Source organism: Notolepis coatsorum (assembly GCF_963971535.1).
Source record: "Notolepis coatsorum genome assembly, chromosome: 1".
In the NCBI taxonomy this organism is placed as follows: domain Eukaryota; kingdom Metazoa; phylum Chordata; class Actinopteri; order Aulopiformes; family Paralepididae; genus Notolepis; species Notolepis coatsorum.
Genome location: NC_140165.1, coordinates 75,489,349 through 75,503,894, shown reverse-complemented (window position 1 = coordinate 75,503,894; position 14,546 = coordinate 75,489,349). Strand labels below are relative to the sequence as shown.

General features: G+C 45.8%; 1 protein-coding gene across 1 annotated transcript in view; it reads right to left on the bottom strand.

Moving 5' to 3' along the window:
• Positions 1-5,343: 5,343 nt before the first annotated feature.
• epoa (erythropoietin a) overlaps positions 5,344-14,546 on the bottom strand; it is a gene marked incomplete at its 3' end in the record, with an annotated part of 105,650 nt that continues 96,447 nt past the window's right edge. Inside the window, exon 5 of the mRNA XM_084329607.1 lies at positions 5,344-5,499. Coding sequence (XP_084185733.1) covers positions 5,344-5,499 — 156 coding nt within the window. The remainder of the gene's footprint in view (positions 5,500-14,546) is intronic.

Here is a 14,546-nt window from a genome sequence, read left to right as displayed (position 1 = left end):
TCGATGCTCTACTGAGCGACTGAGAAGGTCCTTTGTTCCTGCTGCGGTTAAATTCTTTAAACACTGCTAGCTCTGTGTTGAGAGGCTCTCTTATTTTCTTCTTTTTACTGTGTTATATAACTTGTACTGTATGTAATTGTTTCTTGTCTGTGTATTTGTATTCACTCTGGTGGCAAACCATGTTTCCCCTCGGGCATTAAGAATAAACCATACCATATATATATATTGACAAGAGGTCAAACTAATCACGGATTAACTCTTTCAGGCTACTGGTCATTGAAACGCATGTAGTTCTAGAATCCCAAGATGAGACTCGTTCCTACCTGAAATGAATGGGTTAATACTTGTTACTGTTGCATATTTAAAGGGGCGGTTCACCCAAAATAAAAACAAAAAACACATTTCTTACCCCGAGTGCTATCTCTCCATCCAGATAGTTTGAGACGTATGTTTTCTGTAGAGATTTCTGCCATCACTCCAACACACTGGAGCTGAATAGCACATGGTTTGTGTTGCTGAAAGTGGCAAATATATATATATTTTTTTTAATAAAAAGCAACGTCTCTTTCCAGAAACCATGACCTGGTGGAGAGATAACACACAGACCGTGTTGTGAGCGGTTTCAAGTAGGAACTACTTTCTACCGAAGTACACCCTCATAATAATGTATAGTGGGTGTAGGAAATAGTTCACCTTGACTTTGCTCACAGGGTCTTGAGTAACCGGGTCGCGTGAATATTAAAGGCAACCAACTTGTGTTCAGCCTTGCGTTTCTCTGATTCTGCCGCGCGGCAGAGAGTTGCGCCGCCTTCCGTTGGCCGTCGCAATGACTTGTTTTGTTTACATCAGGGTGAACGCTGTTGTATTCGCAAATATGAGAGCCAGCAATACGTCATAAATGAACTACCAGCCTCCACACTGATGTACAGTGACTGACGTTAAAAACGCGAAATAACGTTACAATTCTCGAAGTCAACTTCCTGCCTGTTGTTGCTAGGCAACTGCAGCGTGGGGGGTAACTGCCCCGCCTCGTACATTGTGTACGGTTAATTTAGTGCAGAAACGGATCGTTAAAGCGTCAAATTAAAGACTATCAAGCGGAATTTTCTTCAGTCCTTCACAATGCCAAAGAGCTGCTGTGTTAGGCGTTGTACTAATGACAAAAACAGAAATCCAAATCGCAAGTTTTATACCATTACGGAGGAAAAAGTGGGTGGTGGCTAACGTTCGGCTAACTCGCTCTGTGTTGTGGTCGTGGTAGCTACATGCTAAGCTAACGTTAATTACATAATATCGAACCGATAGGAGCTTATTTTATCTAATCTTACGTGGATGTTTGATCGGGTAGTGGCACACGTGGTACCACCACGTAAGATTAGATAAGATAAGCTCCTATCGGTTCGATATTATGTAATTAACGTTAGCTTAGCATGTAGCTACCACGACCACAACACAGAGCGAGTTAGCCGAACGTTAGCCACCAGCCACTTTTTCCTCCGTGATGCATCAGCTGGTATTATATAAAACTTGCGATTTGGATTTCTGTGTTCGTTATTAGTACAAAACGTAACACAGCAGCTTCAATTTGGGTATTCGAGAGATGGCCATGCCTGCAGGTGTTTTGTATGGACATTATGTCAAGTCAATCAGGGGGAGATCTTTGACTCATATCTCGCCTTAGAATCACCAGAAAGGCTTTCGAAATAGTGAAATGCCATGTTGGCCTCAATATTTTCAAAACAAATCGTATGAAAATGTTATGAAATGAACAAGAATGTGATAAAACATGTAATAAAAACGGAGCTCAATGCATGGATTTGATGGTAGAAATCCGTATGGTCCCCCTATACCAAGATGGCGGCGGTCTCGTGACATCAGAGTGTCTTCGAGAATGTACAGTTTCTAGTTACAGTAGTGACGCGTGAATCGAGATAGTCCTAACAGTGTTTATTATTAAGAGTCAGATAGTCCTAACAGTGTTTATTAGTAAGAGTCAGATAGTCCTAACAGTGTTTATTATTAAGAGTCCTAACAGTGTTTATTATTAATTAACGTCATAAACGAACTACCAGCCTCCACACTGATGTACAGTGAGTCAGTGACTGACGTTAAAAACGCGAAATAACATATAACGTTACAATGTACAGTTTCTAGTTACAGTAGTGACGCGTGAATCGAGATAGTCCTAACAGTGTTTATTATTAAGAGTCAGATAGTCCTAACAGTGTTTATTAGTAAGAGTCAGATAGTCCTAACAGTGTTTATTAGTAAGAGTCAGATAGTCCTAACAGTGTTTATTAGTAAGAATCAGATAGTCCTAACAGTGTTTATTATTAAGAGTCAGATAGTCCTAACAGTGTTTATTAGTAAGAGTCAGATAGTCCTAACAGTGTTTATTATTAAGAGTCAGATAGTCCTAACAGTGTTTATTATTAAGAGTCCTAACAGTGTTTATTATTAATTAACATCATAAACGAACTACCAGATTTATTTTGCACCAGGGAACTTGAAGGTTCCTGCCGCGCTCGCGGCAAAAGGGGGCGGGCTAGCGGCGTGGGGTCGTGGCCAATCAGAGAAAAGCTGAACACAAGTTGGTTGCCTTTAATATTCACGCAACCGGCGTATGATCTGTTGATGTTACGTCATTTTATGCCATAGAATCAAACCATAAACAAAGTGGCCTGTTGGGATGCTAGATCCTAATGTGAAAAACTGATTTTATATGTCTGCACTTTATGTGCTCATTTTGTGCTCATCTTGTTTCTGCTGTAAAGCACTTTGAGCTGCAATTCTTGTATGAAAGGTGCTATATACAAATACAGTTATTATTATTATTATTATTATTATTATTATTATTATTATTATTATTATTATTATTATTATTATTATTATTATTATTATTATTATTATTATTATGATTTCTGGAAAGAGACATAGCTTTTGGCACATTGAGCGCCACGAACCGTGTGCTGTTCAGCTCCATCGTGTTTGAGCGACAGCAGACATCTCTACGGCAGATATCTACAAAACCCGGCAAATCACACCAAAACTCAGACTCAATCTGAGTAAGAGGAATGATTTAAATTTTGGGTGAACGCCCCCTTTAAGACACGTAAGAGTGGTACTTTATATAAAGACTTGAATACGTCTTTACCACCTGAAGCCCAGAAGGCCCCGTTACAGTGACGCAAACAGCACCGCCTCGTCCGTCAACACCACGGACTGAAAGACAGACATCAAAGACACCAAACATCCTCTCATCTTGTTTCCATCCATCCTCTCTTTATCTAAGAATAATATTTTGTATTTTAAATACCCAATGGTACAGTGGTGTGTGGGGGAGGGGGGGCAATATGAAAAACAGGAACAAAAACATGGTACAAACATCCTTACAAAACATGTCCCACTTCCACAGCCAGATGTAAAAAGACGACAACAAACAACAAACACAGAGCGCGATTCTTCTGGAATTGGTGCAAAATCAACGTCAAGCGAAGGGCTCACGGGTTCCGAGAAGGGAGACTAATTGCCCGCCTGTTTGATAATGAATGAAGGGGGGGGGGGGGGGGGGGGGGAGGGGGGGGGTGAGGCTGACTGATTCGGTGACAGCCGGAACAGGATGCTCGTTCTAGGAGCCAATCAATCGTTTTTTCCTGGTGGTCCTGCTGCCTGCGTAGGCTAGAGCTTCTGTTTGAGCGTGGCTTAAGCATTTACACACACACACACACACACACACACACACACACACACACACACACACACACACACACACACACACACACACACACACACACACACACTCACAGATAAACATCCAACCGTTTCCCAGTTCGCACGGCAGCTCCATCTCCCTTCCCTGCGACTCAAACCTCCGCGTTTCATTAACTGGACGAACGCTGATTGTACAACTGTGAATGTAAACAGTATAAACAGACAGATATACGAAGGCACAGTGTGGATATGATGTCCGGGGGACCTACAATCACGGAAAGCCCAGAAAAGTCATGGAATTGTGTTGGAAAGACATGAAGATTATACCCCCAAAAAAAGTCTGAAAGGTGAAGCTCGACTGCTGGTAGATCTATAACTATCTATAAGTCCCAGATGATTGCTCTAGCCGGGGCGTGCAAATCAACTATTTCAAAGTAAGGAGCTCAGTTGAACTCAGACATAGACCACCGCAACACTTCCGGTATTCTGAAATCATGGGAGAGAGAGAGAGCAGGGGGAGAAAATGAATGACTGTGGATGAGACCCTTGACATTAAGTGGTTGTAGATACGGCTGTGGGGGTGCTGGAGACATGATCCAATAGGCTTTTAATACGCCTGAGTCTCCTGAACACGGAGAGACCAATCCCAAGTCGATTGGCACTTTCTCGGCCGAGCTATAGTCACTTTACAACCACTTACATCAAGGCTCTCGTCCACATTCATTCCTTTTCTCACCCCGCTCAATGTAACGTGGAAGTACAGTGGTCTATTGACAAATGGTCGTGGAAATGATTTGTCATGAAACAGTCAGGGAATTGGATCAACAGAAGGCATGTAGGAACCCTGGATGTAGGAACCCTGTATGTCTACACGTTCCTCTACAATAAAGTTCAGTGTTACACAGTGATCATACCATAAGCTAGAAGAATCCAGAAGAACCCAACCAGGGTCCCTCACATCAAAGACTACACACAAAAAAAATGGATACACATAATAGATACTGGAACTTAAAAGTAGAAATATAAATCTGTATAAATAGTAAGTACACAACCAATAAAAATACATTAAAACATTACTGAAACAAAGAATAATAACAATACAAAAAAGTATTATATTTCTACGTGGCACAGTTGGAAAATGTGAAGAGTTTGACGGATTAGAATTTTTTTTTTCTTTTTTTTACATTGCTACTGTAAAGACTGTCACAACCAGACAACCCTACAAATTCGAATGTACAATCTACATTTTGTGGGTGGTCCATTTATCAGTTCAGTGGGTTTAAGGGTCAAACACGCATACACACACACAGACAGACAGACACTGATTCAAACTCATAATCCCTCATATACATACACACAAAGTGCTGGAGCGTGCCCACTGAGGAGCTATCGGAGCAGTGCATTTCATAGGCCTCCTTCCTGGTTGCTTCACCATGTCCATATTTCATGTCCGTATTCCAAGGTGCTATATCTTCCCTCATCTCGTTGGGAGTGGTTCGCTCCTCTGAGCTTCCATCTTGGAGGATAATCACATCATCCTTCTGACCGTCCAACGCCACTTCCACCGTCCAATCAGTAGGGTTAAAAGTGTCAAATCCCGCCCCCCCCCCCCGGTGCGAGGTGGATACCCAATCAGCTGACGTGCTGCTGCTGACACGCCGGTGCGTTTGAGAGCAGGAGCCGCACCTTGCCGCGCAGGAAGCTCAGCTGGACCTGGAACAGATCCGGTGCTGAAGACGCCGTCCTGGTGTCCTCACCCCCCACTACATCGGCCGGTGGAGTATATTCCTGGGAGAGAAGGCAAGGAAGCATGGTTTTACTGTGATGATATTGTCTACTGCCTGTTTTCTTCAGGGTTCCCACAGACATTGCGAAATGAAATTCAAGGACTTTTTAAGTACTTTTCCAAGCACTATTTTTCATTTTCATGGATGTCACTCGAAGGATACAATTCATTTTTAAATGCATCTTCTAGAGCAGACCTGGGCATTGTACGGCCCGCGGGCCGAATCCGGCCCGCGGGATGATTCTGACCGGCCCGCGAAATATTACATGATAATAATTTTTTTTTTGTTTTTTTTTTTTTTTTTAATATTTATTATTATTTTCTTTTTACTTTTTTCTTTTCATGTCAACGTTCACACGCACAATATACGCTTACCTATAATTTGACTTGATTCAACAACAAAGCAGTCGGGGCAAGCCGAAAACGGTCGAAAGTGTGGTTATTTGAAGTTTGGATTTCTTTTTTCACAACTGAGGTACTGTAGGTAGATAAAAAGATTTGAGACTAAAGTACAGAAAAAAGGTACCGTTGGGTACCGGTATCGATTCACAGGTACCGGTACCGTATCGGTTCAAATGTGAACGGTACCCATCCCTACTGAACACACAACTGCAGGGCAAGGGCATTTTTGCTCATGAAATGCATAGCCATGTGAAAGCCTTCATGACAAAGTTGCAATTAATTTCAAGGCAACTAGGCATCAACAATCTCAAACACATGAAAACCCTGAAAGAAGTCAAACCATCAGCTGATCACCGGCACAGGTACTCATCCATGTTGGGAGCACTGCATGATGAATTTTCAAGGTGTTTTCAAGATTTCAAAAAGGTTGAGGATGAAATGCAGCTGGTTTCCTCTCCCTTTACCTGCAGTGTTGATAGTGCACCCACTGATGTTCAGCTTGAACTCATTGACCTGCAGTCTGATTCACTACTGAAAGAGCACTTTAAGTCAGCATCACTGCATCAAGGAGGAGAACTTTCCAAACATGAGGAGACATGCTCAGAAGATGTTGGTTCTCTTTGGATCCACATATATGTGAACAGACATTCTCAGTCATGACGTTTACCAAGTCCAGGTACAGATCCTCTCTCACTGATGAACATCTGGCAGCTGTGCTTCGCATCTCCACCTCAGACATGCAACCTGACTTTGATGGACTTGTTAAAGCTCAACAGAGACTGGATTTATCACACTGAATGAAAAAAAAAAATAGCTGAAGAACACTAAAATGTGTTTCTTTTTTTTGCACAGTTCTGAAAACATTAAATGTTTAATATAGGCATGTAAAGTAAAAAAGGCTACTGGGACACTTTTCTTTACACAGTTCAGTGACATGTCTTGTTTATTTTGGCTATAAGATGATGTGATGTCTTTAGAAAGCTAAGAAAATCCTTGTTTCAATAGTACATGAAACTCAAAATAATAACTTTATTTGTATAGCACTTTTTCATACATGCCGTTTGTTATTAATGTTTCACATTTTGTTTATCATTTTGGAAATAAATTCTATTTGAATAAATTATATTTTTGAAAGCTAACCTCACCTTTTAATTGCCAAATAATAACATACACTCTTACCAGGGGTCAAAACAATGCCATTTACTGCTTTTTATATAGAAATAAAAATTTATATTATGCATAATTGAGTTTGGAATTTTGGCCCGGCCCTCCAACATATTTTCAGTTGCTCATTCGGCCCCCCGGGAAAAATAATTGCCCACCCCTGTTCTAGAGCAAGCTAGATCATCACACTCTAGAACAAAAAACAGAACAAAACAAAAAGATTTCTTGATTCAGAACAATTTGATCATGGATGAACAAAACATTCAATGCGAATGGCTGATTAGAATTTCAATGACTTTTTAAGCATCTTGTTAAAAAATTTGCTGTTTTCGAGGAATTCCAGGCCTTGATTTTCTTTGTAAAGAATCAAGCACTTTATCTTAAAGGGGAACTATTTTACAATTTCTTTCACTATTTGGGCACTTTTACACAATTCCTGTGAGTCTATGGAACACCTCTGTTTTTTTCTTCTTTTTTAATTCATTGTTTTGTATTTCTAATCAAGTACTCAAAAACAGCATTTTTCTACCTCAAGATCTCGAGCCGTTTTGAGGCTGGGCTCCAACCACTGTGTGGCCTGGTGCCTGAGTTGCCACATTATTATGCAGCTGAGACATCTCTGACATCACAGATCAGCACATTTTCAGATGACTCAGTTCAGTGAGGGTGAATATTGTGAGAGGAGAATTGGAAGAATGCGCCAATATGAGAATAGAATTAGAGACATAGATCCTATTAATATAAGTCCATATAGCTAGGAAACAATGCTAAACACTGAAAAAGGCCATTTATAAGATAGTTCCCCTTTAACATGCAAGGGCCCACATGTGGGCCCTTTTTAGGACGATTTGCCCACCGGCACTTTAGTGACCACTAGTGGCTCGGGTGTGCATATTTTGCAATACAATAAATATATCGAATTGAAGGCTTATTTGTTGCCTCTCGAGAGCGACAAAATCCGACAAAATCCGTTCAGCGGTTCTCGAGTTACATGCCGGTATTCGAGGCTTGTGCAAAGTACACGGTATTGCGCAAAATACCACTCCCGACTCTTGGGGTTCTAGTTCCGTCAATCATTTGGCGATCTCGATAATGATTATGGAGGGTTGTAGCCAATGAGTGTGGCTTTCCAATGATACCCGACGTGGGGATGTATGAATCAGGGATCTAGGTGAAAAACTAACGAGCGAAAATAGGAAGAGAAAAACAGCTGAATGAATTGAAGTCTATGAGAAAACTGAGTTTTTCTTTTGTACACAGTTGACCAAAATCACTCCTAATCACTAATTTCTGAATGGATCTTTATAAAATTTGGACATGTCCTACATAAGGTGTTGTGAAGGATCAGATTAAACCGAATATATATATTTATTTATGGATATATATTTAATAGTATTTGTATATCGTTTTATATCCCTTGTATATTCCTTGTACATATACACTGAATATCCCTTTAGTCTACTAACAGCCCATAATAGTTTCATTCTCTCATTGGACAAGAACCTGGCGCCAGCAGCCAAGCCCCTTGGTTCAAGTTCAATCGTGCCGACGAACATGTCGTTACTAGCCCGGTTCCGCGTAGGAATACGTCTGGCGAAATACGAATGGTACTATTTGTTCACAGCGCATATATATATGGCGCAAGTAAAGTAGAACTTTCTTTTAGTCCTTTAGTCCATTAGTTCTTTACCCTCCAACCTAGTGGCAAGACGTTAAGCCTCACCCACGATACACGTGTGGTGCAGTATGGTCAACTTGGCCTTAGAATGGCATTGAGACATCGTGTGGATTAATAGTTGAATTGTCATAGTTTGGCACTATACCGTCGAGTGGGACGTATTTCTATTAAGTTAATAATAGTCTATTATGTATGGTGCATCGTTCGGTTAGAGTTATAACGTGAGCAGTACCCCCATCGTTCCTGGCGTTATCTAGAGTCTTAACCAGGCTGGGCAGACCACGTGTGGTGCTTTCATCCGAGGAGTTCTGGGCCAGGACGAGTGGACCTGCACATTGGATTACCTTACCCGGACGACGGCGAGCCCTACACGGCTTGGATTATCTACTTGCTTTGGGTGCTTTGATTTATGCCATGGATACCAGCCAACACTGGTGAGTGTTGGAACTACCCCCCGAGAGGAGTCCAGGTGAGACGGCGCTCTACCCCGAGTGAGGTCGCCTCACGTCTCTTCGTTGTGGACCGGCAGCTACCGTCTACAAGAGGGCCCAGCTGTATTCATCTGTGGACCGAGGTTCTGTGGGCACCGTGTTCAGCACTCTGAATTCTCCCAAGAAATCGTTGGCCAGATGGGATATCGCCGGCGGCTCTCCTAACCCCCCCCCCCCTCTACTGACTTACAACCAGCGGGACCCCCTTTTAGTATATCCAGCTATAATCATTTAAGTACCATCGCTATAGTTCCCTAAAGAACCAGGTTGCATACTTGCTCCCTGCGTAACCAGAGATTGGACATTCAATGTTGATTTGCCTACGAATACTCATTTGCCTTACAAGTGCATTCAAATCATAAATGTCATTAAGTGAACGTTGTATATACCCTTTGCTATATAAAATATTCAATTTATACATTTGTGTGGACTTCGTTTCATGGTGGGAAAGTGTTCATCATATCTATATCATGTACTGTGTGGCCAGTAGTTAAAGTACATAATCGGTAGTGGTTTAATGATACCATACTTATCAATACAGTCAGGGAATTGTACCCCTCAGTTACAATTGGTCCTTCGAGCCGGAGGGTAACTAGTGTAATATTAATATAGTGTTATTAATATTGAAATGGCCTATGATGAACACTCCACGAAACGGTCCTCCTAACGTAGAACGCCCGCGGCGCAGACGACAGACACCTCAGTACTTAGAGGATTACGCTGTCAGTCAACTACCTAGCCTTCGACAAACGGTAAACGCGGTAAAAGTAGAAAGTAAAATTATGTCTGACCTTAACGACCAGGTTACCCCGACCACAGAGGCCCTAGTGGGTTCTAATGTAACTGACCAAGCTCACGGTGGGGACCAGGAGGGAGCTGACATGCCTTTACCCCCCGCCAATACCGAAGAAGTAGTCCCCGACCAGCCCCGGGAGGAAGACAACCCTACAGAGAGAGAACTCTGCACGGAAGAAGAAGAGGAGAGCGCCGAGGAAATAGAGCTCCAGGACTCCCCAACGAGTACCGCCAGGAGCGGCTCACCTCTACAACCGTCTTCCCCCAGCGAAGCGGAGAGGATGCTATCACAGGTGTTCCTCGCCAGCCTGACAGCCTCTACCGAACGCGATCGACTTCAGGGTGAACGCGATCGACTTCAGGGTGAACGCGATCGACTCCAGACACAGCAACGGAGCGAAGAAGAGCGCATACGCCTGGAGATGAGACGCCTTCAGACGGAAGAGAATATGGCAAGAGACCGGGCCGACGCCCAGCGCGCCGCTGCCGGTGCCCAAAGAGAAGCAGATCTCACCAAGCGCGAAGCCGAGCGCGACAGACTACAAGCGCAGCTAATGGAGCAGCTGATCCTCAAGGCAACACCCTCTCCCTCCGCCAGGGGTTCAAGGAACTCGTCGAGACAACAGTCAAGGGCAGCGTCTCCTAACCGAGCAAGCGACCCTGAACTTGACCAACAGACCAAGCCTATACCCCCCGCAGACCCCCTTCCCAGACCGGTCCAAGCGAGACCCAGCTACAAGGAAGGAGCAGCATACACTGCGGAGAAGCTAAATAAACGACTACAGGATCTAGAGGACCTGATAGAAGAAGAAGAGGGAGAGGAGGAGAACCAAGCCCGACGACAGCACAGTACTCCACCGGACCAGGAGGTCCAGTACAGCCCAGGCTATACCCCCGCGGCGCTGCGCTACAGACCCCCGACTCTATTCACGGGTGAGCATGACGCACGACCAGCCCCGAGGAATAGCACCTGGACCAGCGGGCCATGGTACCCTGCCGGTACCAGCCCACAGAGAGGCGCAAGAGGAGACTCGCCTAGGAGGCCTCTCCCCCAACGCTCGCCGATGTATCAGCCATCCACGGCGTCATACATTGCCACACCGACGTTTCCAGACTTCACCTATGAGAATCGAGCACAGTACACGGAGCTCCGGATGTGCTTAGAGACAATGATGGTGGATGTCGCTGATGAACGCCACAAGTATGCAATATTACTGAAGCACCTGAAAGTACCGCGAGCGCACAATATAGCGCTAGCCTATGCCACCTCTACGACCCCATACACCGCGGCTCTAGCAGCGCTGGACCAGAGATATGGACGTATATGGGATTACGTAATCCAAGAGATAAGGCATATTGACCGCCTACCCCCAGCAACAGACAATCGCTCATTAGACGACCTGTCTATAAAAGTGCAGTCCCTGGTAGGGATGCTGGGAGCGCAACGGGAAAAGGGTATGCACGAGCTATACGCCAACTCTAACGTCGAGAGGATTTTAGAGAAGCTGCCACCCGCCAGACAAGAGCGCTTTAGGCGGCAGAGAGACTACCGTGATCCTAACGGTCCCGAACCATCCCTCCTCGATCTAGCCGACTTCCTGGCGAGAGAAGTCAGCAGCTTACGACTGGATACGTTCGTGCGGAGCACACCAAGCTCCAGAGAGGGACCCAGGAGAATAAACGATGGAAGATGCATCATGCACCAATCAGAATCAGTACCGAGCAGTAAGAACCACAGTACCCCCTCGAGAAAAGAGAAGTGGAAGATGGTGTGCCCGTACTGCGAGAAGGAACACTGGCTGTCACAATGTGACCTGTTCACAAAGATGAATGCAGAAGAAGTGAGTCAATGGATAAAGTCCAACAGGCGCTGTTACCGATGTGCGCGCAATCACATGGCAGCCGAGTGCCGCCTAAAGAAGAGGTGCAGTCGGTGTGACGGAGCACACCTAGATGTCCTACACGACAGTAACAGAAGAAAGCCTGCACCTGCACCATCGAGCAGCACCAAGGCAAGTGTCATGTACATTGACCCCGCCAGCAGCAGCGGCGCCCAAGTGCTCTTAAAGGTAGTCCGTGTAACATTGAGCTACCAAGATAAAGTCATGGACACTTACGCCGTCCTTGATGACGGGTCAGAGAAGACCCTTCTGCTCGCGTCCGCTGCGGCCCAGCTGGGACTGCGGGGGAGCGAGAACCAAATGACGATTCGGACAATAAGAAGAGATTTAAAGACGATAAAGGGCGAGAATGTCTCCTTCACTATCGCAGCAAGCGGGCAGCCAGAGCGACGGTATAGGATTACAAATGCTTTCACCAGCCAAGAAATAGGACTGTCACAGTACACCTACCCCATCGCCAAGCTGATGGATAAATATGTGCACCTGCGTCAACTACCTATCCCGCTCATAGACGGCGCCACCCCGACCCTGCTGATAGGCTCCGACCATGCAGACCTCATAGTCCCGATAGACCGGGTCCATACAGGACCCCGAGGCTGTCCTGCAGCAGTCGAGACCCGCCTAGGATGGACACTACAAGGCCCCCTTGCTAAATCTCTCAACCGAACAGCAGCCACTAGCTGCCTCCACTCCAGAGTGACAGAAGAAGACACCACTCTCCTGCAGCATGTCGAGAGGCTATGGACACTAGAGACAATGCCCTTTAAGAACGAAAAGAAAGACATTCGTTCTAAAGAAGACGTTTACGCCATAAACCTCCTCGAGCAAGGGACCAAGAGAGTCACAGTCGGCGGAGTGATGATATACGCAACTCCACTCCTGAGGCGAGAGGGAATGCCCACCTTTCACGCAAAGAAAGACGCTACGGAGCGGTATCTATTGAACACAGAGCGGCGCCTAGCCAAAGACCCCGCTCAAGAGAGTGTGTACCGCGCTGAGATTGAGAAGCTAATCACAGCGGGACACGTGACAAAGATTGACATTAAAGAGGCCGATCAGACGACCGAATCATGGTACGTGCCGCACCACAAGGTCCACCACAACGGCAAGGATCGCATTGTGTTTAACTGCAGCTACCAGATCGGATCCCAAAATCTGAATAAAGAGCTCTTGCCCGGCCCCACACTCGGCCCCTCTCTACTAGGCGTGCTACTACGCTTCCGCCAGGACAAGGTGGCTATCAGCGGGGATATCAAAGGGATGTTCCTGCAGGTGAGACTAGTGGAGGAGGACAAGCCCCTGCTGCGGTTCCTATGGAGAGAGAGGATCGGAGATGAGCACCCAGCCATCTACCAGTGGGAAGTCCTCCCCTTCGGAACCACATGCAGCCCGTGCTGTGCTACATTTGCACTACAGAAACACGTCGCAGAGGACCCAGCAGCAGATGAAGAGGTCCGACACAGTGTGAAGAACAGTTTCTACGTGGACAACTGTTTACAAAGCGTTTCGACTCAAGAAGAAGCCGAGGCTCTCCTAATCAAGCTACGCGCCTCCCTGATCAAAGGAGGCTTTGATCTCAGGCAGTGGGCCAGCAGCGACCCGCACGTATTGCGCAGCCTCTCCCCCGCGGACAAGGCTGCCAGCAGCGAGACCTGGATGGCGACCATCCCAGGAGAAGCCCAAGAAATGACACTAGGATTAGTCTGGCGCTTCAAAACAGACTCGCTCCACTATAGACACAAACCCCTGACCACGGAGCAGGGAAGGTCGACGGCGATACCGACCACCAGACGGAGTGTGTACAGAACACTCGCCAGACAATATGACCCGTTGGGATGTATTCTACCTTACACCACCAGGGCAAAGATGATTGTACGAGCACTATGGGACAAGGACCAGGGCTGGGACGACCCAATACCCGCACCCCTTGCCTCCACATGGAGAGAGTGGGAGACGGAACTCCGCTCACTCCCAGGCGTCAATATACGCCGCAGCTACTTCCCACCCACAGTGAGGCCAGAGACATGCAAGATGGATCTACACGTCTTCAGCGACGCCTCCGAAGTAGCCTATGGATCAGTGGCCTACTTGCGTGCCCAAGAGAAGGGAGGAGAGATACACACGCTTTCATCCTGGCTCGCTCAAGAATAGCCCCACGAAAGCAACAATCTATCCCGCGTCTAGAGCTCTGCGCAGCCCTAGCAGGAGCGCATCTAGCCACGTTAATCCAACGTGAACTCACCATTCCGGTGCACAGAACAATCTTGTGGTCAGATTCCACGACAGTACTCACATGGATCAAGTCTGATTCATGCAGATACAAAGTCTTCGTGGGAGTCAGAGTCACCGAGATTCAAGAGTTAACAGAAGCAGCGAGCTGGCGGTATGTGGACACCAAACACAACCCAGCTGACGTCATCACCCGGGGAATGTCCCTAGATGACCTCACCCGTCGCAACATCTACAGTGACGGACCAGAGTTCCTCAAGCTCCCGGAAGAAGAGTGGCCTACGCCCACCCCACGGGAAGCGAGTAAAGAGGAGGCTGAGAACAAGAAACCTATGTTCTGTGGACTGAGCACAGTCGCCTCCACAGACCCCAACATAGATGATTGCATT